Here is a 26175-nt window from a genome sequence, read left to right as displayed (position 1 = left end):
ATCTCTCTGCCTGCTAGACGTGATGCTGTCCAATCTAATTGTTTAAAGCCAATTAGATCTCCAAATTTACCAAGTCGAATTTTGTTGTTTAACACTAGGTCATGCTGTAGTGTAGGTACTGACAGTTGTTTGTTTGTTTGTTTTGTAATGCAAATGCCTGATTTAAACTGTGATGGCAGAGGCATAAATTTCAAAGAAGCATCCACTTCAGGGATAGCCAGGTGGAATAAACACATTTCCAGCAACAAGACTTAAAGAGCTAGGCTGCCTCGCCTTGGACCCTCCTTCAGGGACTAAGGCTCCTTTGCTTAAGAGAGCTTCATTGATTTCAGTAAGTGACCATTTGGACCACTTGCTTTTTTTCCCTTCTTGAGCTTTAAATTCTTACTCTTACTTTTAAGATTTAAATCACCCTGCCCTGGCTGGTGTAGCTCAGTGGATTGAGCGTGGGCTGCGAACCAAAGCATCGCAGGTTTGATTCCCAGTCAGGGCACATGCCTGGGTTGCAGGCCAGGTCCCAGCAGGGGCCACATGAGAGGCAACCACACATTGATGTTTCTCTCTCTTTCTCTCTCCCTTCCTCTCTCTAAAAATAAATAAATAAAATCTTTAAAAAAAAAAGATTTAAATCACCAGAAAGGAATAAGCTCAAAAATCCTAGGTCCCATCCTCAACCCTAATAAAAGCAGAAGCCCAAGCCCATGGACCCTCTCCATCCCCCTATCAGAGAGGTTCCAGGTGTGCTGTATAATTTTCAGGTCCTAAAAGTAATAAACCTTTATTTTTTCAAACTTTCCCGATGGTTATTGCAAAAGGGTGTCTTGCAGTCATAATAAGAACCACAAGACCCAGTCCAACCCCAACATTGGTTATAGATAGGCTGAGATCGGCACAAAATAAAACTTTGTTTTGTTCAAGGTCAGAGTCAGTGTTTGGGGGAAATGCAGACTCATGGGTGGTTATGAAGATCACTTACAATTATATATTGATGAGACAAGCCTTTTTCAGTAGCAACACCAAGAATTTAAGCAAAGAAATACAGATTCTTAACGTGGCCAATAAAGAATTCAAGATAGCCCTGACTAATGTGACTCTGTTTGGCATCATCTGGAAAACCGAAAGGTGGCTGGTGCGATTCCAGGTTAGGTGGGGCGTGTGCCTGAGCTGCAGGTTCATCCGGGACGCATAAGAGAAGTGACCAATCCGTGTTTCTCTCTCACATGATGTGTCTCTCCCTCTCTTCCTCCCTCCCTTTCCCTCTCTCTAAAAATAAAGAAATAAAATCTTACAAAAAGAAAAAAAAAGAGTACCTCTTTTATTAGAGGACAATTTATACATCGTAATTTATACAAAGAAAAGGGCAAACACTATTCAAATTATTCTTGATTTTTTAAATGAAGAAATATTTAATTCTCAATGTTTCTAAAATGTGAACTATAATGTACTCAATAAATATTAGTTTGACTGTTTTTTTTTCATTTTCCCAGAGAGTAAAAAGGTTTTCATAACTAACAGCAAGAGAGTAGTTAAAGTTCTGACCAAAAAAATGTTAAGGTCAAGGAGTAATCATATGTTTTCTGGTGAGCTGTTGAAATGGTTTTGTATGGTTTCAACATGCATGATCATGTTTACAGTTCTGCAAGAACTACTGTGCAAGAGTGAGGCCTGCCTGTACTTGAGAACATTTTTGACATGCCCACACATCTGAAAAAGTTTGCTGGATATAAAATTCTGGATTCTAAGTTTTCTTCCTTTAATGATTTGAAAACCTTACCCCATTGCCTTATTGCAGCCATGATTGCTGTTGAAAAATCTAATGATATTCTGATATTTGTTCCTCTGTATTTGATCTGTTCTTCTCTGTAAGCTTTTAGACTTTTTTGCCCTTTATATTCTCAAATGTCACTAAAATGTGCTTACCAGTGTGTTTTTTTTGCTTACTTTCCTCTTTGACATTTCTCTTCCTCTTTTTTTAATCTCAAAAATTTATCTTTTATATTTTCAATATTTTCTCTTCTCCTCCTCCCTCCTTTTCAGCTTTTCTTTTTCCACTTTTCTTCATTAGTAATTGCAGCCACTTTTCAGATGCCTTCCCCATGATTCTCTTCTCCCTTTGTTAGGTTCTCTCTCCTAGATGTTTTGTGTGTGAAAAATGACATAAATGGAGCCATGACCAAATGGAATCAGAGCTGCCATCCCAGAGGAACTGCCTCACTTGTCTTGCTTCTGTAACCATTGGAATGTTACACCCGGGTCAGACCTTTGGATTAGGATGAACAAACATTGTCTTACAAACTATTGTTTGTAAAGGCCACAGAATAGTGGGCATCTCGACCACAAGGACTGATGATTATGGACTCTATCTGAAGACAGAATGAAAAACTAATCATCTATAGCCAGGGTAGCTCAGCTTATCAGCACCTATAGGAATTCATACTTCCTTTCATGTAATTATTCCTTCCCTTTTCTCATGAAAATCCCTTGCCTTCACTTGTAATTAGGACACCAATGGGGTTTTTGCCTGAAGCTGTGCTCCAGAATTGCAATTCTTTGATCCCAAATAAACACTAGTTGCCTTTCATTTTGGATTTTTAATTTTAGGTCACCATGTGCAAAGAACCAGAAGTTCGTAATCATTCATTTGCCTTTTCTTGAGGAGAAAAGGGAAAAGTACGGAAGATAGGAATGCAAAATGATCAGGGACACAAAGGAGCAAGCAACGTGGAAATGTAGAGGAAGAGTATGCCAAACAAAGGGACGGCAGGTGCAAAGGCCACAAAGTGGGAATGAACTTGGTGTATTTGAGAAAGGCCAGAGGGCCAGTGTGGCCAGAGTGAAATACACACGCAGCTCTGGCTTGCCCCTAGTACTTATGTCTGGTGCTGTTTGGGAGAAGCATCTGGATCCATAAATGGTATGGTATGGGCCCTGTATTCAAAAAGCCAGCTACTGACTGATACAGACCTCAGTTGTTAGATGCCATTTACATCATCCAAAAAGATGTCTGGGAATGAGCTCAACACTGGGCTTGATGCTGTTACAATGCCCTGTACCTCTGCATATGGGTTAGATATATTATTCATCTTTGGCAAAAATACAGAAGCAATAGAAGCAGCAAGAAGTGGCACAAGGTAGGGGGAAACAAACAAACAAACAAGCAAAAAGCAATGGCTTTGGAGACAGGTGAAGGCTCTGTAGACAAAAAAAGATGTAAATTTGAATCTGAACTCTGCCACTAAATAGCTGTGTAACCTTATGCAAATTCATAACCACTCTGAGCCCATTTCCTTAACTTAGAATAGTAACAGCAGTTTCCTTGTAAGGTTGTGTGAGTACTAAAATCATATGACTTCTGTGTTTTACACAGTGCCAAGTAAATAACCACTCCGCTATTAACTAGTAGCCTAGATTGACAAGCTCTTTCACTTGAACAAGATCATTCCTTTGGTCAAACCTCAATTTTTCCATCTGTAAGATGGATATGTTATTACCTACCTGTCAAAATTGAGGGTGGGGGATGGGTACTGCTTCGGACTCAAATGAACCACCCAAGACACTCCTGGGAGAGGCTGAGAGCTAACTGGAAAGAGCTACACACCTAAATCCTATGCTTTGCTAGGTGATCTGGTTAGACCAAGCTTTTTTGCTTTTTAATAAATATTTACATTTTTGGCTTTTGGAGTAAGGGTTGCACTTGGCTAATTATCTTCTCAAATCATTCGTTATTTGCAAATTGAGGTTAGTAATCTCTAATGTACAGGAGTGAAGTGAAAGCTAGAGGTATGTTCATAAGGTGCCTGGGGTAAAGCTGGGCACGGTTGGAATTGGTGGTGGAAGTGATGTCCGCTATTATTCTTATTACTGGCATAAACAAATTCCTCCAGCAGAGAACGGCGTTGACAGCAAGCTGGGGGCTGTGCACCGCGCAAAGACTAAATCCTTCCCCTCATTTCAACTTCCTTTTCCCTGAGCCTGCTTTTCCCTCTCTGCCCATCAGTTGGCGCCTTTTGCCGTCCCTGTTTCTCCAGGCTGGCTTTGGGGGTTGCGGTCCTCTCGCAGCTTACAGGTCACATGGAACTGCGCTGCGCGGGAGGAGGTGAGGTTTCGTTCGGCGAGTCGCCAAACCGCGCTGTGCCGGCTCCTCCGGGACTTTAGGGTCCCGCAATGGCTCCTTCAGGGGAGTGATTCGGCCAGACCGAGAGACACCAGAGGCGACGGCCTCCGCGTGCGCAGGGGGATGCAGCTGACCGCCCCCACCCGGTAGGATTCCACTGCGCACGCTTTTCCCAGTCCCTTTGGCATCGCAACAGGATTAGGGGTGGCCGCAGCTGGCACAGTGAGCAGCTGTTGGGGCTGGCGCAGCCAGGAAGGGCCTGAGCCCGGGATCCTGCGCCCTGGGTAGGCGGGCTTCACTGTGGCCAGCCCCGGGCTCCTGCCGCTTCTTTCCGCAAGATCTCAGGGACCTCGGAAGGGCGTCCTTCTGCGCGGCACAGGCCGGCTTAAGCGCGGGGATGAATGAGCGTAGCGGGGAGGCCGCTTCCCCACCCTTCAACCTCTTCGGCTGCGCCGCAAGGCCAACAGGAAGGCGCCAGCCGGGCGTGCCGGAGTCCAGGTAAGATGCCCCGTATTCCCGCCCGGCTCCTGCCCAGCCTGGCCGGGCTGTCTAATGGCTGCCTGAAAGCGGCGAGGGTCTGCCGCACGTCCACCCCTGTGGCCTTCCGGGCACCCGCCTAATGCGCTGCTTCGTTGACGGGTGTCTGCGGGTGACCTCTCGGCGCGGTGTCGAGAAAGGGCGACCAGGCAAGGAAAGGCGTCCCTTGGAAACACCAGCCAAAGGGAGCTAGCGTGGTGATGAAGACCGTTAGCCTTGGCCTTGGGGAAACTGAGGCCCAAGCTCAGCAGGTACTGCCCAAGGTCTGCGGCAGACGCTAGATCCCGGACTCTGGGCTTCCTTTCCCATTTTCTTTCCACGAGGAGTAAGTAGGACCACCCCAGCTAGTCTAGCCCTGTTCCTGGCCTGGGCGCGGGCGTCGCCGGTGCCGCACTGCGCCCGCAGTGTTCCGGGGCCGAGAGCTCCTGCAGGGTGAGTGTGACCTGGGCATCCCTTGCTGGTCCCTTGTTCCCTGCCGGGGTCCGCAGGGCGGCTCCAGTTAACTCACTATGCATACCATTAACAAAACCCGTGCACACATTTGCCCCAAGAGAACCAAACCTTGTAAGGAGAGATAGATTCTTTTAGGGGGTGCATTTCTAGAGTGCACTGCACCCGGGTACTTTGAAAGGTGAAAAGAGAGACACCTATGTGTATCTAACACCTAATATTATTACAATTAGAATTTTTTAAAGGAAAAGTTTATTACAAAATATTCAGGCAACAAAAATGTAAAGGAGGAAATAAAGATAACCTAAAACTTCATCTTCTAGATTGCTGAGATTTTTTCTGGATATCTTAATATTTTCTCTACGTATACACAGTTAAACTAATAACATGGACAAAAATAGTATCTTCTTTTACTTTGCATGTCTGATTGATTACCCAGGGGAAGTCAACACCTTTACTAATGTGGTTTGGCCTTTTGCATTTGTGTGGGTGAATTGACTTAATTCTTTTGCCCCCTTTTCTTTTTTTTCTTTTATTTAGTTATATTTTATTGACTATGCTATCACAGTTCTGATTTTTCTCCCTCTGCCTCCCTCCAACAAGCACCCCCAACTCCCTCAAGCATTGTTCATGTCCATGGGTCCTATATAAGTTCTTTGGCTACTCCACTTCCTATACTGTACTTTACATCCCCATAGCTATTCTGTATTTCCCCCCTTTTCAGTTGACTTTCTGTTTGTGACTTTTAAGCATTCTTTATATATTACATATTAAAGTAGTGATCTGTTGTTCATGTTATACAGTCTTTCTCAGTTTCCTAATGTTTTTGTTAGTTTTTCATCTTTGGCCACATACAAGTTTACCTTTTTTAATTACTAAAATCTCTCTTCTTCTTTTTCTTTATGGTTTATGCTTGAGGGCCTTGCTTGAAGAGGGCCTTTCCTAACTCAAGTCTACATAAATATTGTCCTGTCATTTTTTCATGTACTTTAAAGCTTTCATTTAAAAATTTTAATAGGGAATTTATTCTAGGTTGAATTGTAGAATGGAGAGCTAATTTACTTTTCCTGAATGGTTAACCAGTTGCGGCCTGGCTATTAAGCCTATTTCTGTTTACCCCTGACTTAACTTGTTACAATTATGATAGATTAAATTTTACATATTTTTATCTGGATTTTTGCATCTATTTCAGTACACGTTGGTGCCAGGGCACCATATTTTAATTACTGAAGGTTTATAATAGGTATGATGTCTGATTTGGCAGATTCTTTCTTATTACCCTGTACCATCATTTTCCTTGGTTAAAAAAAAATAAGGTATAGTTTAGTATTAAGGTATAGCTTACATGCAATAAAATGCACAATTTAAATGTATTACTTTGATGAATTTTTGTCAGACATAACCACCCTCTCAATAATAAAATTATGGAGTACTACATAACTTAAATGGCATCATTGCACAGCACGACCTTACTGTTCCATATATCCTTATATCCTTCCAATCGGTATGCGTGCCACCAAAGTGAGTGTTTCCTGGAAGTTTTTATTAGTGCTAACTTCAGATGATTAAAATACTTTGGTTGAGGGAACGAACCTCTCTCTGCTCCACCAAAATAAAACCATGTTTGGATTTCTGCTGGGTTTTTGATCACAAGCGTCCTAGGCAGAGGGGCCCTGAATGTCATGTCCACCCTTCCAGTGCCTGACACAGGACTCAGTATTCTGAGTTAAATTGAACGTTTAATGACTGTAAAAGTAATGCATGCTTTTTGCCTATGTATAGAAAGCAAAACAGGAAACCTCCTTCCCCCATACCTTCATCTCTCTTTCACCAAACTGTACTCCTCATTAAAAGTACAATGACCATACCATGAATATTTCTCTACCATTTGCATTGACATAGTTTGTATTTTCCCTGTAGAGACTTTTTACATCTGCTCAGTTGCTATAAGAAATTACTATAGACTGGGTAGCTCAAACAGCAGAAACATTTCTCATGGTCCTGAAGGCTGGAAGCCTGAGATCAGGGGATCAGGGTGAGAGTTAGTTAGGTTCTGGTGAAGGCCTCCTTTCTGGTTCACAGATGGCCCCTTTCCTGCTGTGTCCTCTCTGGCTCCACAGAGAGCGGAAGCAAGCTCTCTCCTGTCTCTCTTTCAAGAGCACAGATCTCAGCTGGAGAGCTGCAGGGACAGGCCCTAGTTACCTCCCAGTGACCAGATTTCCAAATACCATCACACCGGGGGATCAGGGTTTTAACAGACAAATTTTGAGGAACACAAACATCCAATTAATAAGGGAGACCTCGATAAGACTCTGGTCAGTATATTTAAACTTTTTTCTTTTTAATGTCCCCATATCATCCCCTTGTGTAATTATCCTAAATACTTGTTTCCTGTTGCCAGGCATTCTCTTGCCCTGCAGTTGGTTTTTCTTTCTTCCCCTTCTTTCCTTCCTACCCCTCCTGTGCTCATATTCTCTCTCTCTCTCTCCCTCTCTCTCTCTCTTTCTCTCCCTCTCTCTCTCTCTCTCATTATTGCAGACAAAACTGCCCTGAACATTCCTTGTCCATCTTTGGTATCATGTGCTTGCATTTCTGCAGGGTAGATTCCTACAAGTAGAATTTCTATTTCAAAGGAGATGTACATACAACATTTTTATTGTTACTATTATTTTTAAAAGATTTTATTTACATATTTCCAGAGAGAGGGGAAGGGAGGGAGAAAGAAAGGGAGAGAAATGTCTGTGTGCAAGAGATTCATCTATCGGTTGCCTCTTGCATGTCCCCAGCTAGGAACCGGCCTGCAACCCAGGCATGCGCCCAGACTGGGAACCGAACCAGTGATCTTTGGTTTGCAGGCCGGCACTCAGTCCACTGAGCCACACCAGCCAGAGCTACATGCAACATATTTATAGGTACTTCAAAGGTCACACCAATTTATGTGAAGTGCCCATTATGTTGAACCAGGCAGGAAATTGAATTGACCTTGTGTTAAATACGGAGATGTTCTGGAGAAAAAGACCTCTCTTTCCTATTTCATTATCGAGTCTCTCCTGCTGGGAAAGTGTTGTTTTTCTCTATTTATTGAAGACTTTTTAAACGTCCTTCTTATAGCATATGTGCATTTTCTGCATATTTCTTAGATTTATTTCTTTGTGTTTTAGTTGTCCCCCCCCATTTTGTCTGGTATCTTCTATCCCATTAATTAATTTGGTGATTGATGAGTAGAAACCAATTAGTGTATATTATATATGTTATTTTTACATATGAATTCTGTAAGTGCCCACATTCTGAAAGTCTTATCATTTCTAATGTTTCTTCAGTTAATTTTCTTGCACTCCCAATCTGTGCAGAGGTATTATTGCATTTTGGTTGAGAACACGGGTTCTGGAACCTGTCTGCCTAGGTTCAAGTTTTGCCACCCAATTAAAAGCTTTGTTAACCTTAGTACAAGTTAGTTTTACCTTAGTTTTTCAGGTAAAAGGGACTTAATAATAATACTTCTCATAGGCTTTTTATGTGGGTCAGTAAGATGCTTAAAACTGCCTGGCACATAAAAAGTGCTTAGCAAACATTTACAAATGAGTTGATCTCTGCATTAGGTGACCAGGCGTTTTGATACTCCCAATTTCATAGCTGAGGAATTGAGGCCCATAGAGGTCAAACAACTTGGCTGTGGTCTGTGAGGATAACAAAGATAAATCAGACTACACCCACTAAGAAGGGATTTCTGAGTTCCTTGGGGCATAAGTCAAGGGCCATGAATAAAGCCAAGGGAGGCATCAGGAGAAAAACATGGGCTTTGACATTTGTCCTGTGTTTAAACTTCCTTCTTGCAAGTTGGTAGCTTCTTCGTCTTTTTTTTTCCATCTAAATGTGATTAGTTCCATTGCTATTTGAGAGTTGCTATTTTGGTCAGAAGAAATAGATGTGAATCTAACAGAACTTGGATATGTATTTGGAGCTTAATAAGTGGTAGCTATAAATAGGTACAGTCTAAAGTATAAAGTGAAAGCTTCCTTCACTGTTCAAGCCTCAGTTTGAGAGCTAAACCAAAAGGCATCAGTGGGAGGAGCAGCCACAGAAGAGTGGGTGCAGCACCCTGCAAGATGATGGACAATTAAAGTCTAGCAAGGATAAAATGTCCCCTCCTGCCCATCCACCTCTCCCTAGCCCAGCCCTGCCCTCCTGCAGCTTTCTGCCTTTGCAGAGAGAAAAAAAAAACTAAAGCCAGGGTACCACTTCCTCCAGCTGAGACCAAACACAGGGGTGCACAAAAATAGGTTTACAGTTGTTCTTTGCGGGCCTTCCTTATTTACACATACTTGTAGACTACTTGCTATACTCAAGCATGCTTTGGGCTAGAGTGTAAACCTACTTTTGCCAGCCCCCTGTGTGATGTTTCCTGATGGTTCTATAGAATCCTTTACGTTCATCACAGAACAGAAAGAAAACATGATAAAGATATTGATCTTTCTACTGGGAATATTATCGAATCTCCTACTACTCTCCTGGCAGGATACCTATATGAACTTGGTATTCCTGTATGCACAAAGCATTAAACACTCCCAGCTACAGCTATAAAGAAAAGGAGGGAGGGAGGGAAGGAAAGAAAGAAAGGTGACAAATGAATGTCCTCATTCATTTGAAGTTCATGTAAAGGGCTTCAGCACTTAAGAAAAAGGGATTCATATTTGTGGTTGGAGGAGATCGAGGATGGCTTTTGGAAGAGGTCCCTTTTGAGCTGACCTTTGATGGTTGTGTGAGAAGAAATGGGTCTGGAGAGATAGTTGGAACTGCATTGTGAAGAATCTTGGCAAAGAATTTGGACTTCACTCAGCAGTCGCTGGGGAACCATTGAACAGTTCTGCAGAGTTAGAGTGCTGTGTTCAGACACGCGCTGCCGAGCACGGGATGGACGCTGACGGTACGGGGGTGTCCAGCCTTTTGGCGTCTCTGGGTCACCCTGGAAGAAGAAGAGTTGCCTTGGGCCACACATTAAATACATTGCAACATGTAATCACAAAAAAACTCATAATATTTTAAGTAAATTTACGATTTTGTGTTGGGCTGCATGCACAGCCATCCCGGGCTTCATGCGGCCTGCAGGCCGCAGGTTGGACACCCCAACATTGCCATCATTTGCCAGTGTCCTGTGCCTGACAGAGGGCTCTCTAGCTGTTGTCTCATTCCATGTTCACTACACCTCTCTGTAACTGAGATATTTTGTAGTTTTCTACTCTGCGGAGAGGCCAAGTGGGCTCAGAGAGATCGAAGGATTTCTTCACACAAATGTGCCCAATTAGTGAGTGTGCTGGTGTTACCAATCGTTTCAGTGCCAGGGACTGGCCCTGCGCCTGCTTCTCTGGGACCTGTCTCCCAACCTCCAGGTTCTTGGCTCACCCAGGAAAAACTTAAAGAGTGAGTTAGAGTGAGTACAGAGCCGGTTCTGTTCAGGTGGAGAAAAGGGAAGAGGCCAGGAGGACTGGACCACTGCTCTGAAAGAAGTGAACGTACCAGCCCAAACGAACAGGGGCCCGCTGCAGAGTGAGTTGCACACAAGGTGGGACTTTATGTGTTTCCAAGTCTGGGGGCTGTTTCTAAGCTTTGTGGCGCCAGGTTCTGACTCTGCTTCTGGCTGGGAGGGGGCCTTGTTTTTCTCGACTTCTACCACAGGCAGGGTTTCTGCGAAGATAAACTATTTCCCTTTGCCCTGTGCCCGTATGTGGGGGTGGGGGCTATGGTGTGAGGATGTGAGGATCCCAATTCCTCCCTCCATTTGTCGGCATTTCCCCCTAACTTCTTTCTGTCCTATCTCACTGGGACCAAAACAGCTCATTCGAAAGTCAGAAGCCTGTTGGGAGCCTGTTGCAATCAGCTGGCCTGGATGGAGGTGATGAGGGATAGCCTGGGATTGGCCGCGAAGAAGGGCATGGCAACGGGAAGGGGAGGAGAGAAGAGAGACCGTGGAGGGGGAATGGCTGGGACTTGGGAAGTGACTGATAGGGGTGAGAAGTCAGAACTTCCTAGTCTTTGGGACCCAGGTGCCCGGAGAATGGTGCCATTCCCAGAGGAGGGCTGACTTGGGAAATGGGGGGGGGGCATTCTGCAGTGCTCATCTCCTGATGCTCAGCCTGGCGTTCTGCTTCCCTCTGCCTCCCGCACTCCTGTGACCCCTCAGCTTCATTTTCAGAAGCTGCACTAAAATGTGGTTGTCCTTGCCCCTCCATTTATTCATCCTAGCCCTGTTTCATGTTCATTTCTTGGTGTCTTTGTCCTTTATTGCCTTCTCTGACAGCTCCATCCTAGACATGGTAACATGCACAATCGATTGGGTTGGCCAAAAAAATCTGTTCCGTTTTTTCTTTCTGTAAAATAAGACAGATTTTTCATTTTCACCAATAACTTTATTGATTTGGATACTTTGAGTGTGTTGGCTGTCTCCCATGTGGTATATGACACTGATTGTTCTCAATGTCTTGATTCGATTGCTATCAACTTCAGCTGGTCTACCCTACCGTAGCATCATCATCCAGCCAGCACTCTCTAGCCTGAAATTTCACAAACCACTTTTAACACATTTGATCTGTCACAGCACCTTTTCCACACACTGCACAAATCTTTTTTGTGTTTGTTGAATTTCTATCTTCCTTGACATAATAAAGCATAATATGCCAAAAATGTTGCTAATTTTCTTCCATCTTCAATATTAAGATGGCTGCACAAAAACTCACCCATTTTAAGCCCTGGCTGGCGTAGCTCAGTGGATTGAGCACGGGCTGCGAACCAAAGTGTCCCAGGTTCGATTCCCAGCCAGAGTACATTCCTGGGTTGCAGGCCATAAACCCCAGCAACCGCACATTGATGTTTCTCTCTCTTTCTCTCTCTCTCTATCGCCCTCCCTTCCCTCTCTAAAAATAAATAAATAAAATATTTAAAAAAAAAAACTCACCCATTTTGATTGTTATTTTTATTTTATTTTTTTAAAGATTCCATTTAATTACTTTGCGGGGGGAGGGAGAAAGAAAGGAAGAGAAATATCGATGTGCAAGAGATACATCAATCAGTTGTCTCCGGCATGTCTCCAGCTGGGGACCAGGCCTGCAACCCAGGCATGTGCCAGACTGGGAATCAAACTGGCAACCTGTTGGTTCCCAGGCCAGCACCCAATCCACTGAGCCATACCAGTCAGGGCAGTTGTGTTTTTTTTTTAAATGCATGCTAATATGACAGCTGTCATAATACAATGTAAGAAAATTGTTTTAAATGAAATTAAAGACAACTATATGCTACTAGAGCCATCTTACAGCAAAAAACAAATGGCCTTTTTGGCCAACCCAATCGTTTAGGCACTGCTTGTATTTCGAAGTGCGTTTGCAAGGGATAGAAAAGAATTTGAGTAATCACTGGGCCTTAGAATAGGGGCTGTGAAGGCAGAGTTGTTTCCAGGCCGCCTCACCAATGCCAAGCAGTAAACAGCATCATTGGAGTGTGGGTCTGAGCCGGCAACATCATGGTTACTGTGGGATTCTGGGAAAAGGCCATCAGAGTTATAAGGTAGATGTAGCTCTCTGCTTATCCCATCCCCAGGATGGCTGAGTGTGGAGAACTCCTTCTTTCAAACTTATCAGTTGAAAATTCTATGCCCTAACTGGGTGGCTCAGTTGATTGGAGCTTGGTCCCATACACCAAAAGTTGCTGATTTGGTTCCCAGTCAGGGCACATGGCTAGGTTGTGGGTTTGAGCCCTGGTCTGGGCACATGCAGGAGGCAACCCACTGATGTTTCTCTCTCTCTCTCCAATCAATAAACATAGCCTCGGGTGAGGATTAAAAATAAAAGAAAATTTTATGTTTTAGGTCTGTTTTCCTAATACTGGTTATCTTAAACCAGATTTAAAAAATGAACTAAATTTTAGGTGGTATTGAACATCACATGCCACTGTGCAGCAATTGATTAAATCCTTTAGGAAGAGCTTTTAAAAAGCTACAAAGAACATGATCCTGAATAGCTACACAACTTCATGAACCTGGATTTTAGGCAACCTAGTCATCTGATCACTGAGTGAAGGATCTGGTCCCAGCTCCCATGGCCCACGGTGGGAGTGCTGGACTTTATTATTGTTCAAGATACTTTCTGCCCCTCCCTGAAGAGACCTTTATTCCCCTAATCATTGACTTCAGGGTTGACCATATGTCTTTTGGTACCCCCTTTCTTGTGGAAAATTACATAACTCTCCCTTGTTGCACTTAAGAGTTATTATGTGACTTGCCCTGGTCAGTGAAATGCTGGTGGACATGGTGTGTGTGGTTTTTGAGCTGTTGCTTTAAGAGCCAGCTTGTGCTTCACTGTTTGTCTCTTTCCCCTCTGCCACAAAACCTGCCATGTTCAGGGAAGAGGCAGTTCCACCCACCTGGGTCCTAAAGTGTAGATGACATGGAGCAGAGACAATGGACCCATAATGGACAAGTAATATGAGCAAGAATTAAACCTCAGTTTTGATAACCCCCTGGGATTTTGGGGTCATTGCTGTGGCCTGTCCTGACCCATACAGTATATAATGATAGGGAACCAGATGCCTTAAGCATTTGAGAAATTTCCCAGACTCTGAGCAAATTGCTAGATCCTTTCGTTTTTCCTGAGGGCTTAGAAATCTGCCTCCTGCTTTCCCTTTCTATTGAATCTTCGCCTTCCCCTTCCTCTAATCTTTGGAGGAGTAGATTTCTCTGCCTCGTGGCTTTGGCCAGTATATGGCGAGTGGACTTGATCTATGTCTGCATATTTTGATCCTTGTGTAGCTGTCATCCACTAAGAGCATGCCCAGGTGGCCATTCTGCCACTTGACTGGGAATGAAAGGTATGCATGATGTCCTGATTGTGACCTGCATTCTGGAGCTGAATGCAGCCACGCCATAGCTATTCACAGACCAGTGAGCAAGAAATGCACGTAAGCAATGAAGATCTATGGCTATTACCACCCCAGCAAGAACTTGATTGGTGTAGGCAGGGACCCTGTGTCCTCTGAACTAACTCCCTCTCCTTTGTTCATTGTCCATAGAATAGCATTCTCACATTATCTTATTAAAACAGAGTACTTCTGTGTTCTTAATGATTTTATTGTTCCCAGTAGGGAAGTTGCCTGGGATTAAAGGCACTCTTTATATCAGCACTAGGTTCTTTAGTTTCTATCCCAATAAATAATGAAATCTAAGGAAAATCACCGTGCTTGCTTTATAAACATAGCTTTAAGAAAGTCCTCTCCCTCCCCTCTATTACCTGGGACACACAAGCCTCTTTTGTACAGAAATGCTGGAGCCAGCCCTGCAAGCACACCAGGCTCCTTAGCAAGATCCTGGAAAATTAAAGCAGGAAGCCAAAGGCCTGGTGCTTGCAGGGCCTTTCCAGTCATATGTGGGTGTAAGGGTGTGCCCTCGGTCAGTTTGTTCATTCAATAAATACTGGGGACTTTGTGCTCACGTGACAAGTAGTGCTGGGTATCCATGGTGATAAGACTGATAAGCTCGTGTTCTGATGGGGGAGGCTGGGCAAACCATAGCTAGCAAGGAATCTAACAAGCTACTGTTATAGATAAAATTGCTGGGAGGGTGATGATATTTATGTTAAATATGTTAAAATTAAAAATGTATTTCCTGTAAGTCAGTACCTTTAAGTCAAAAAGTGCAAATAGGCCCTGGCTGGCGTAGCTCAGTGGATTGAGCACGGGCTGCGAACCAAAGTGTCGCAGGTTCGATTCCCAGCCAGGGTACATGCCTGGGTTGCAGGCTACAACCCCCAGCAACCGCACATTGATGTTTCTCTCTCTCTCTCTCTCTATCTCCCTCCCTTCCCTCTCTAAAAATAAATAAATAAAATCTTTAAAAAAAAGTGCAAATAGGTATCTAATGAAATGTTTTTATCTGGCCCAGTCCTTCAGCCACCTAGTTCCCCTCTTTGGAGGCAAAGTTGCCAGTCTCTTGTATATCCTTCCAAAAGTAGCTTATGTATCTACAAGTACTTTTATGTATATTCCCCCCTTTTTTTTACACAAATGGTAACATGCTATACATACTTCTTCTGTCTTCTTTAACTGAAGGTATATCCTAAAGCTTTTCCATATCTGTCTATAGAGTTTAACATATTTTTTTTCTTTTGGTGAGAACTCTTAAATTCTACCCTCTTAGCAAATTTTAGTTATAGAGTACAGTATTATCAACTGTAGCCACCGTGTTATGCATTGGGTCCTCAGAGTTCACTTATGACTGAAAGCTGCTGGCTTTTGGCCAACTTCTCCCTATTTCTTCGCCCCCAGTCCCTGGCAACTACCACTCCCCCCTCTGTTTCTATGAGTTTGACTTTTTTTGTAAGATTGCCCATATAAGTGATATCATGCAATATTTGTCTTTCTTTGTCTGCCTTATTTCATTTAGCATAATACCCTCTAGTTTCATTCATGTTGTCATGAATGGCAGGATTTTCTTCTTTTTAAAAGCTGAGTGATATTTCATTGCATGTAGTGTATACCATATATTCTTTGTCCATTCACCCACCAGTGGACACTTAGCTTGTTTCCATGTCTTGACTATTGTGAATAATGCCGCAGTGATCATGGGAATACAGATAATTCTTCCAGACAGTGGTTTTGTTTCCTTTGGCTATATACCCAGAAGTGGGATTGCATAGCAGTTCTATTTTTAATGTCCTGAGGAGCCTCCATATTGTTTTCCATAGTGGCTGTACCAGTTTACATTCCAACAAATAGTGTACAAGAGTTCCTTTTCCCCACATCCTTGCTCGCATGTGTTATAGCTGATCTCTTTGGTAATAGACATCTCAACAGGTGTGAAGTGATATTTCATGGTGGTTTTGATTGGCATGTTCCTGGTGATTAGTGATGTTGAGCTCTTTTTCAGGGACATGTCGGCCATGTTCATACTATCTTTTAAAACAAAATCTATTCAGGTCCTTTCATTATTTTTACACAATTGGGTTGTTTTGTCTTGGCTATTGAGTGGTATGAGTTCCTTGTATAATTTGGATAGTAACTGCTTGTCTAATATGTAGTTTACAAATATTTTGTCCATTCCATAGGTTGTCTTTTCATTCCGTTGATGGTTTCCTTTGCTGTGCAGGATCTTTTTAGTTTGATGTAGTTCCACTTGTTTATTTTTGCTTTTGTTGCCAGTGTTTTTGGAGTCAAGCCCCCCAAAAATTCCTACCAAGAAGCTTACCCCCTATGTTTTTTTCTAGGAGTTTGGTGGTTTCAGGTCTTACATTCAAGTCTTTAATCCATTTTGAATTGATTTTCGTGGGTGGTGTAAGTCAGAGATAGTTTCATTCTTTTGCATATAGCTATCCAGTTTTCCCAATACCATTTTTGAAGAACCTGTTCTTTCCATTGTATATTTTTGACTCCTTTATCTTAAATTAATTGACCATGTATGCAAGGGTTTATTGCTGGGATGTCTATTTTGTTCCATTGGTTTATATGTTTTTATTTTTTATTATTATTTTTAATCCTCACCCGAGGATATATTTATTGATTTTAGAGAGCGAGGAAGGGAGAGAGAGAAAACAACATTGATGTGAGAGAGAAGCATCTATCAGTTGCCTCCTGAATGCACCCCAACTGAGAATCAAACCCATAGCCTAGGCATGTGCCCTCACTGGGGATCAAACCCACAACCTTTTGGTATACAGGACGATGCTCCAACCAACTGAGCCACTCAGCCAGGGCTATGTGTACGTTTTTATGCTGTTACCATACTGTTTTGATTACCGTGGCTTTGTAGTAGTCACCCCTCTGTATCTATGGGTTTTGCATGTGGTTTCAACCAATCACAGGTCAAATATATTTTTTAAAAATTCCAGGAAGTTGATCCCTAAACATTACAGTGTAACAGTTATTTACATATCATTTGCATTGTATTAGGTATTATAAGTAATCTAGAGATACTTAAAGTATATGGGAACATATGGGTAGGTTACATGCAAATACTGCACCATTTTATATAAGGGATTTTGGCATCTGAGCACTTACTATGTGCCTTGCATTTTCCAAGCTGCAGGCCTTATCTTGTCGACTGTATTCTGTTGTGGGCAGAGAGAACAAGGGACCCGGAAGCCTCCTGAATGACTCTGTTCCCAAGGCCAACGTGACAGGAGTGTGAGCCCAACCCAGTTTCAGTTCTTGGTTTCCACTAGTAATGATGTGGAACTGGCAGGTCCCTGGGGATGTGCAGCTGTTCCTGGGCAGGGACAGGCACTGTGTGGGCTCTTGACTTTGTGTGGGAAAGATTTCACAACACAGGTGATTTTGAGAGTATGTTTATTAAGGCTGGGACACTGAAACAAAGGTAGGACTTAACTGTAAAAGCAGCAACAGGAAAGAGTCTAGGCGGTGCTTTGCTTTGCCTCCCTGGAAACAAAGGAAGTGAGCCAAGGCGGGGCAGCTGTCAGCTCAGTGGAAGTGAAGGTCACAGTGACAGAAGCGAGCCTAGCCAGGGAAATCAGGGAAAGAGGGAGCCTTACAGGATCAGGTTGTAAGCCTGGGAAGAGCTGCCTCTGCCCACTGCCCCCTGGTCACAAGTCTTGTGGGGACCCTTAGACTCTAGGAGGAGCTAAAAGGTGCATGCCCGAGAAGGGACATGGGCACGTTCTAGAGTGAGCCTGCCGGTCTTTGACTTGAAGGTTTTTATTTTCTGCAGGCAAGAATCTTTGAGTAGAGTTTCAGTAGAATATTTAGTAGCTTTCCAGGTGTTTATTTTAATATGCTGGTGCATTATAATGAGTGTAAGGGAAGATAAGGTGTTGCAATTTCACCATCTGGCTGGCCGTAAGTTATTCAAATTGTTTTTGAATAACTGTTCAAAATTGTTTTTTGTTCATTGTTTTTTGGCCGTGTTTAATGATCTTGTCTCAATTTCACCATTCCACTTGCCCAGAAATTTGCTTAGCTTCTTACTATCCTGCCTCACTACCGTGTGGTTTATTAACTCCACTGCCCTGAGCAGATGCCAGAGAGAAGCCACCAGTCTGCAGTATTCCAGAAGTCACAAACCAGCAAGCTGGCGTTGTGGGCTACTGTAGCCTCTCCCTGCTTAGCTCTCTCTCCAGTTTATTCAGAGCTCTTACTACTGCCGGGCTAGTCTGTCTCATATCTGGGGCCGCACTGTATGGCCTGCCCCTGCTGTTGAAATGAGACTTGTCTCTCTGCTGCCTTCATTTACTATGTCATCATACAGTAAGTCCCCACTTAACATCGTTAATAGGTTTTTCAACATTTTTTTTAACAGAAACAACGTATAATGAAACCAGCTTTACCATAGAGTGATATAAACAAAAGTTAGGTTCCTATAGCATCTCATCAATGTTAGAATTAAACAGCGTCATCTGGGGACCTGCTGTGCTGTAGAGAGGTCTGGTATTCTACACAACTCTAGTGGGCAGGGGAGGCTAACTGCTGTAATAAACAAGTCCAAAAATCAGTTGCCAGACACAGAGGTTTATGTATAACTCACAACACAGTCCATTCTGGGTTGGGAGGGCGCTGCAGGTGAGCAGTGGGAGGGGCCACTCTTCCTTGCAGTTGTTCAAGGACTCCAGCTGCAGCCGTCTGGTGGCTCCACCCTCCTCTAGATCCACCAAGGCTGTTGGTTCAGCTAGTAGATGTGGAAAGAGAACGTTGAGAGGCCTATCTGCTCTCAATCACCTTGGCTCAGAAGTGACACCAATCATTTTGCTCACATTTTACCAGCTAGCCCCAGTCACATGACCTCACCTGGAAGATGGGCTAGGAAATAGGGTCTTTCTATGTGCCCAAGAAGGAGAGAATATAGATACAAGACCACTAGAGACTGCACCACAGCAACCTCATATGGCACCGGGGTGGTCCTTCCATCAAGAGAATTCACAAGCTAGGCTGTTTTCCTCTAAATCTGAGCAGACTGTATGCTTCTGAAGTAAGAGGTTTTCCTTCTGTTCTGTATTCTACACAACCTTTTAGTTTTGCATTGACCTTACTGGTGTCCTCCTGGTTTTATCCTTTTAATTCTAGGATGATTATTATTATTATTTTGGTGTAAATCTGTTTTCCCTCAGATCATTAGGCCTGCTTACTCTTAAGATATTACTTGAGTTTGTACTCCTAGTGTATTTTAAGGGAATTTTTACTATTCATTATTTTGTTCTGGAACACATTTAATCTTCACAGTAACCCTATGCGATCAGTATTATGGATCGCATTTCCAAGGTTAGGAATCCAAGATGTGGGGAATGGAGTGGCTTCCCACCAAGTGAGTGACTGAGCTAGGATCCAGACCACATGCCTGACCTCAGGCCTGCATTCTGAGTCATTGTGTCACTCGGCATTTCTTTCTGGAACTGGCCAGGGGCAACTGTCTCCTCCATCTCTGTCTCCGTCCACCCCCGACATTTCTTTCTCTCCAGAAGTCTGAGGCTCTAGAGTCCTCGTGCCCAGGGGGGATCCTTCCTCTCGTTGGTTTCCAGGGCAGTGAAAAATAAAATGGGAGAATAATCAGGATTAAATTAATACGCAATTTTAGGTACAGTGGCATGAGATTAGAGAAATAAGAATGGAAGATCTTGTCAAAGACATTTCAGGGAACTGTAAAGAGTCCTTTTTGGAGGGTTGGGGATGTGCAGAAAAGAGAGTTTTCAGAAGTTACATCAAGTATTTACGATGTATTTACGCTGGAACTTATTTTTTGTGTGTCAAGTCTTGCTTTTTTGCACCTGTTTTAGCAACTCGTGCCTGTAGCTGCTGAATTGACTTAATGAGCTTGCATGCCTGGTGATTTACTGGCACCTTGTAAGTCTAATAACTAAGCACCTGTAGATGTGGAGACTTGGTTGGGTATACCAAGGTTTCATCACTCACAGAAAGGAGAAAAGAATCCAAGAGGTCATTAACAGATACAACCCAAGAGTGGTGTACTGGAGAAAATACTTAAGTCTCTAGGAGCTACCCAGCCTAGAACTGGAATTTCTGGTTTGCGATGTGCTGAGTTCTATCCCTGGATTTTGAAAAGCCCTTTCCCATTCTCTGCCTTCTCTTTCTCTAGGTTTGACTTGCACTGATCTGGGCCTAAGGTCCAGGATGGTTTGTTCCTGGGACCAGACCTGACCGGAAGTTGGCCTCATGAGCACGTCAGGCTCCCCAGCTGCCATGCTGCTCCGGAGGCTCCGGCGGCTCTCCTGGAGCAGCACGGCCGTCCAGCTCTTCATCCTCACGGTGGTGACATTTGGCCTGCTGGCCCCCCTGGCCTGTCACCGGCTTCTACACTCTTACTTCTACCTTCGCCATTGGCATCTGAACCAAATGAGCCAGGAGTTCCTGCAACAAAGCTTGAAGGAGGGGGAAGCTGCCCTACACTACTTCGAGGAGCTGCCCTCCGCCAACGGCTCAGTGCCCATCGTCTGGCAGGCCACCCCACGGCCCTGGCTGGTCATCACCATTGTCACAGTGGACAGGCAGCCTGGCTTCCACTACGTCTTGCAGGTGGTGTCCCAGTTCCACCGACTTCTCCAACAGTGCGGCCCCCAGTGCGAGGGGCACCAGCTCTTCCTGTGCAACGTGGAGCGCAGTGTGAGCCATCTCGATGCCAAGCTGTTGTCCAAGTATGTCCCCGTGGCCAACCGCTACGAGGGCACTGAGGACGATTATGGCGACGACCCTTCCACCAACTCGTTTGAGAAAGAGAAGCAGGACTATGTCTATTGCCTGGAGTCGTCCCTGCAGACCTACAACCCAGATTATGTCCTTATGGTGGAAGACGATGCCATTCCAGAAGAGCAGATCTTCCCAGTCTTGGAGCACCTTCTGCGGGCTCGCCTCTCTGAGCCGCACCTCAGAGATGCCCTTTATCTAAAGCTCTACCATCCCGAGAGGCTCCAGCACTACATCAACCCGGAGCCCATGCGGATCCTGGAGTGGGTTGGTGTGGGCATGTTGCTGGGCCCCTTACTAACCTGGATATACATGCGGTTCGCCAGCCGTCCAGGGTTCAGCTGGCCCGTCATGCTGTTCTTCTCTCTGTATAGCATGGGCCTGGTGGAGCTGGTGGGCCGCCACTATTTCCTGGAACTGCGGCGGCTCAGCCCTTCCCTGTACAGCGTGGTCCCGGCTTCGCAATGTTGCACCCCGGCCATGCTCTTTCCTGCCCCAGCGGCCCGCCGGACCCTCACCTACCTGTCCCAGGTGTACTGCCACCAGGGCTTTGGCAAGGACATGGCACTGTACTCACTGCTGAGGGCCAAGGGGGAGCGGGCCTATGTGGTGGAACCCAACCTTGTGAAACACATCGGGCTCTTCTCCAGCCTGCGGTACAACTTTCACCCCAGTCTGCTCTAGCGGGCCATGAGCTGCCTCTCTGAAATCGGCGGCTTTTTAGAGATTCAAACACTGAGCTCTGTATTCCGATGTGGTTGGTTGCAGGTAATTCGTTGTTTAACGTTGCCAGGGATATAAGCACTAACACTGCAGAGGAACAGACCAGTCAAGAACCTTGGCGCGAACGGCAGTTGGCCACAGATCCGGACCCCTGTCCCCCCACCCAGCCACGCTGCCTCGGGCAGTCTGATCCGCCCAACAAGGGGGCATTTAAATACCAGTTGTATTCTCCAGTTGTGTTCAGCTCTGCTTCGTGACAGAGATTGTGACTGCCAAAAATATTGTGCACAGTGATTCGACTGTTTCAGGATTTTAAGGGCAGAATTGGTGAAAGGTTAGATCCTTTTGAATGGATTTCTTTTCATGGGGCATGAGAATGGCTGTGTTTCGAATATATGTCTAAACGGGCAGGACCGTGTCGATCATTTCCACCTGTTCCCTTGAGCTGGTAGAATGAAGGCCAATAAAAGCCACACAGCGCCTGGCAGCTTGGAGGCGGGTGGCCTGCCTTTCTCTCTTCTGCGTTGTGGTGCACTGATGATCACTATTGTTCGTGAGATCTTTAAGGCACAGCAAAATTTGAAAGCACCTTATGGATCATCAAAATCAGATTGCTTATGTTTATTAGTGATTTAGTATCGAAGATTTTGGTCATATTCTGATTATTTGAAAAGTGGACATTGCAGAATGATGTAGAATGGGTGAGTTTCTTACTCACTCTATATCCCTTTTCCTAACTGGCTGGCTAACCATTCATCCTCATTTTTTTCTCCTAGGTAGCATGGTGTTATAGAAGGAAAAAACATGGGCTGTGAAGTCAGAAGACCTGAGCTTTTATTTCAGATCTCTCATGTCCCAGTGGTGTGACCTTGGGCAAGTCATAACCACTCTGAGTCTCAGTTTCTTCACCTGTAAAATGGGGGCAGTGGGACCTACCCTTCGTAGTTGACTTGTGGTTTAAATGAAGAATGTATGCAAAACACCTAATAAGTGCTCAGCCCAGAGAGGGCACTTGGCAAATTTTGGTTCTTTTCTCTCCTGTAATAAGTATATAAAGCTCAAGTGTATTTTGGATAAAGATATTAATGATATTGTTTAGAGTGGGGGTCCCCAGCCCCTCCCCAACCCTGGGCCATGGACCAGTACTGGTCCACGGGTCGTTAGGACCCGGGCCACATAACAGGAGGTGAGCGCCAGTGAGCAACTGGAAGCTTTACTCACATTACGGCCAGAGGTCCGCCTCCTGTGGTCCCCACCCCTCTCCTGGTCCATGGAAAAACTGTCTTCCAACTGGTCCCTGGTGCCAAAAAGGTTGGCGACTGCTGGCTGAGTGTGAGACAGAACACAGCTGACACCCATGAAGCAGCCGCTCCAGACCAACCACTACAATGAACACTGACTTGTCATTGTGATGTCTGCGGGGTATACAGCTCCAGTCAAGCCAAAACGACTTCCCATTCAAACTGGAAGTGATCTGAGGCTCCTTTTGAGCTTCTTCCAAGACTATCATCTAAAAATTACTTCTCTTGAGTGCTACAAATAACTGGCCTTTGATGACACTTACCAAACCAGTGGGCAAATCCCTTCATGAGGACACATGACTGAATAAGAGTTCAAGCATTTGTCTGTTTTGTTTCAGAGCCACATCTTCCCTTTGCTTTTACATTTCCACAGTGAGCTTCCATTTGGAGATCCACTCAACACAGAGAGAGGAGTTGGGGGGAGGAGGGAGGCTTTAGCACCCCACTTCACAGATGAACAAACCGAGACCCAGAGGTATCAGACAACTTCTCCAATTTCACACAGCTGAGCAGGACTGAAACAGCTCTTCTGACTTTCAGCTTTTTTCTTAACCGCATTCATTTTATAAATATCTGTGTAGTCAAATTCTCTCCTGTAAAATCCGATTGTAACCTGGACTGAATAATGTTTCTGTAGACTGAGGTGTGAGAAATTCTTTGTCGTGTGGGTCTTGGGGAACGAGCAGGTCGCAGTGTGTGTTGTGTTGTTGTAGTGACCTGTTAGGTGTCTCCCGGCAATGCCCAAAGCGATCGGAGCTAGTAGATGACTTACTAAGATGTTCATATTCCACACCTTCCCTCCTCCTCACCCAGCAACTGGTCCACTCCCATGTTTTAGAAAAGGACCACCCTCAACCTAGACCTTATTAGAATTTGTTGCATTAATCATTGGATCTTATGAATTTTTTTATGGTCCCGTGAGAGGGGGGCCACGTTTAAGCTAGTCAGCCTCAAGCTAGGGAGTCACTGCTGGTTTCCATCTCTGCTCTTTCTGATTCAGTTGTCCACTGCATGCGGACATCCCCTCCTGACTCCTCCGTTCTGGACAGCCAAGGCCATCTTGGCCTTGTCTGATTTTTCTACCTGCGTACCAAGACCTCTTCTCCCGTTGATCCTAACTAGTGTCTTCCATCCTTGGACATTTCCTGCAGCTGAGTGCTGCCCTTTTATCTCTACCCACTTCTAGATTTCCCCCCCTTTTTTCCCTCACACCTAGAGTCCAATTTTCATATTTTGTCCTTGATTAGGACAGCCGACAGCTTCACGCCAAAGCTGAAGTCCCTTGTTTAATCCTAAGCAAGGGGACTTGAGGAGACCTCGAGTCCCCTTCCCATATCAAGGGACACACAGGTTGCCAGGTGGGTGAAGGTTTCTAACAGTCCTGCTCATCTTTCAAAGTTTAAATTATTGTCAGGCCTAAGAAGGTCTCATTTGTGACTGATTGTATTTGCGTAGACATATCACTTAAAATAAAAGCACCCATTCCACTAAGGTATCCTGAGAAGACTTTTGTTATTCTCTTTTATTCATTTCTGTGGGGCGGATTTTTGGATATGGCAAATAGTATCAAGCACACACATACACACATACCCCCCACCATTGTGGAGTCCCAAAGTACTATTCAAAAGTGTGGGTTGTTCACTTAAAAATTGACAACTGAGTTTCTTAAATGGAAGCATTTGAATTGTGCATCCTTTTTTTATTATTGTGCCTGTTTAAAGAAAAAATGGTGAGAATACTACCATGTAACTGGAGAATACAAGCAGGATTTATAAAATGGCAGGATTAATCTTATTTCCCTTGGATACACTTCTCATTGGGGAGAACTTATTTGATTGGTAACAATTTGGGTGGAGAGGCATTCTAATTGAAGTTGATCACTGTGGGATTTTTAGATACACTAAGATTCATTGTGAGTTGCAGTAACACATGCTATAAAATTGGGTAATTTTAAGTTACATGAACAATTTGGATATTTTGGTCCCTACTACAGTGAATTTGCTGAGAAAAGCTCATTAACTGGCACTGTTTCTTCAGGTTGGATTTTTGGAAAACCCTTGGGGTTGTGTTGAAGACAGTTGGAAATTGAATAGTGCTAATGGCCAGAAAAGGTACTTTACATTATATTAGAGTGGTGGCTGGTGGGTCATCCCAATATTGGATGGTTCACAACCACGTGAATCATCCTCTGTGCTGAATGGGAACTTTTGGTTCACAATGGGACACGTTATCTTGACCTTTCCCTTGTGACCTACACAGAAATATGGATAAATGAACTGATTTTTTTTAAAAAGCACCTATGTTCACCATTTGGAGGTTAGAACAAGATGAAAATCCAAAGGCAAATGATGACTGTATCAAAAATAAACAAGGGACAGGAGGCATAAGAATGTGGGAATGAGGTAGCGTTGCTATGTCAGAGAGATGGGTGAAGAGGACAATGATCAGAGAGAGAAGCAGAAGGTCTCACATCCGACACCTGTTCTTGTCTGTCCCAAACTCCCTTGTATAATAAATCTTGTGTGTGTGTGTTCGGCCGTCATGAAATCCTTATAGGACCAGTTTGTGGAGAATGCAGAGGAACTAAACAATGGATAGTCAGTGTTCTGGTTAAATAATTCATTACCTTGCTAGGACCTGGTTTCGTACTGCACATAGAAGAAAACTCAAACCCCTACATTAGTGCCCAGGCCAGTTGTGATCTGCCCCTGCAAACTCTTGGACTCCATGTCATCACTCTCATCATCACTCCCCAGGCTCCAAACACACCTGCTTTCTTTCAGTCCTTGTACTTGCTTCATCGGTTCTTACTGCAAGGCCTTTCCCTGAACTCAGTTTTAAAACACCCCCGCCCCAAAGACTTTCCATTTATCTGAAGCAGTCTTCCCCCTTTCCTATTCCCAGGCCCATTTATCAGATTACCCAGTTTGAGTCCCTTCACAGCTCTTGTCATTACCTGGAAGTCCCTTATTTATTATTTTGGGTTTTTTCACCTCCATCTCCTACCACAGAACATAAGGTCCACAATATCAGGGCTGTCTTCTGTGTTTTATGTCAGATCCTAGAGCGATACCTGACACACAGTAGGAAATGATAAGACAGGAAAGAGAGGTACAGTGGAACTGTTACCAAGCTTAAGTGGTTCACCACTTGGGGTGCTCTATTCAAGAATAAGATTTCAGGGGGGTTGGCTGGGGTGGGGAAAATGCAGACAGCTGTAATTGAATGACAATAAAGTGATTTTTTTACAAAAGAATAAGACTTCACTGTGGCAAAGTGGCTTTACTGCAGCAAGTAAAGGAGATGAGATTCATAACCCCGAGAGCAGCCTTCCCCAAGGGAGCCTTAGCCAGTGTTTACTACAATTAC

General features: G+C 44.2%; 1 protein-coding gene and 1 long non-coding RNA gene across 4 annotated transcripts in view; one reads left to right on the top strand and one right to left on the bottom strand.

The window, feature by feature from the left end:
• Positions 1-4028: 4028 nt before the first annotated feature.
• On the top strand, positions 4029-24312 carry PGAP4 (post-GPI attachment to proteins GalNAc transferase 4). 3 transcript variants are annotated; one of them, XM_045840174.1, is made up of 2 exons: positions 4029-4260; positions 20178-24312. In XM_045840174.1, the coding sequence occupies exon 2, from the start codon at positions 20255-20257 to the stop codon at positions 21464-21466; it is 1212 nt and encodes a 403-aa protein (XP_045696130.1). In that variant the 5' UTR covers positions 4029-4260; positions 20178-20254; the 3' UTR covers positions 21467-24312. The 3 variants fall into 3 exon arrangements, with proteins under 3 accessions (XP_045696130.1, XP_045696129.1, XP_045696131.1); XM_045840173.1 differs by having other exon boundaries at positions 4029-4612; XM_045840175.1 differs by lacking the exon at positions 4029-4260 and adding an exon at positions 4700-4902.
• LOC123819708 overlaps positions 9902-26175 on the bottom strand; it is a 40239-nt gene continuing 23965 nt past the window's right edge. The window contains exon 3 of the long non-coding RNA XR_006785849.1: positions 9902-10064. This is a non-coding gene — a long non-coding RNA (uncharacterized LOC123819708). The remainder of the gene's footprint in view (positions 10065-26175) is intronic.

This window comes from Phyllostomus hastatus, unplaced genomic scaffold (genome assembly GCF_019186645.2).
Source record: "Phyllostomus hastatus isolate PE091 unplaced genomic scaffold, TTU_PhHast_1.1 phas_contig_34, whole genome shotgun sequence".
Classification (NCBI taxonomy): Eukaryota; Metazoa; Chordata; class Mammalia; order Chiroptera; family Phyllostomidae; genus Phyllostomus; species Phyllostomus hastatus.
Note: the sequence above shows the minus strand (reverse complement) of the source record. Positions and strands in the feature narration are given on the sequence as shown.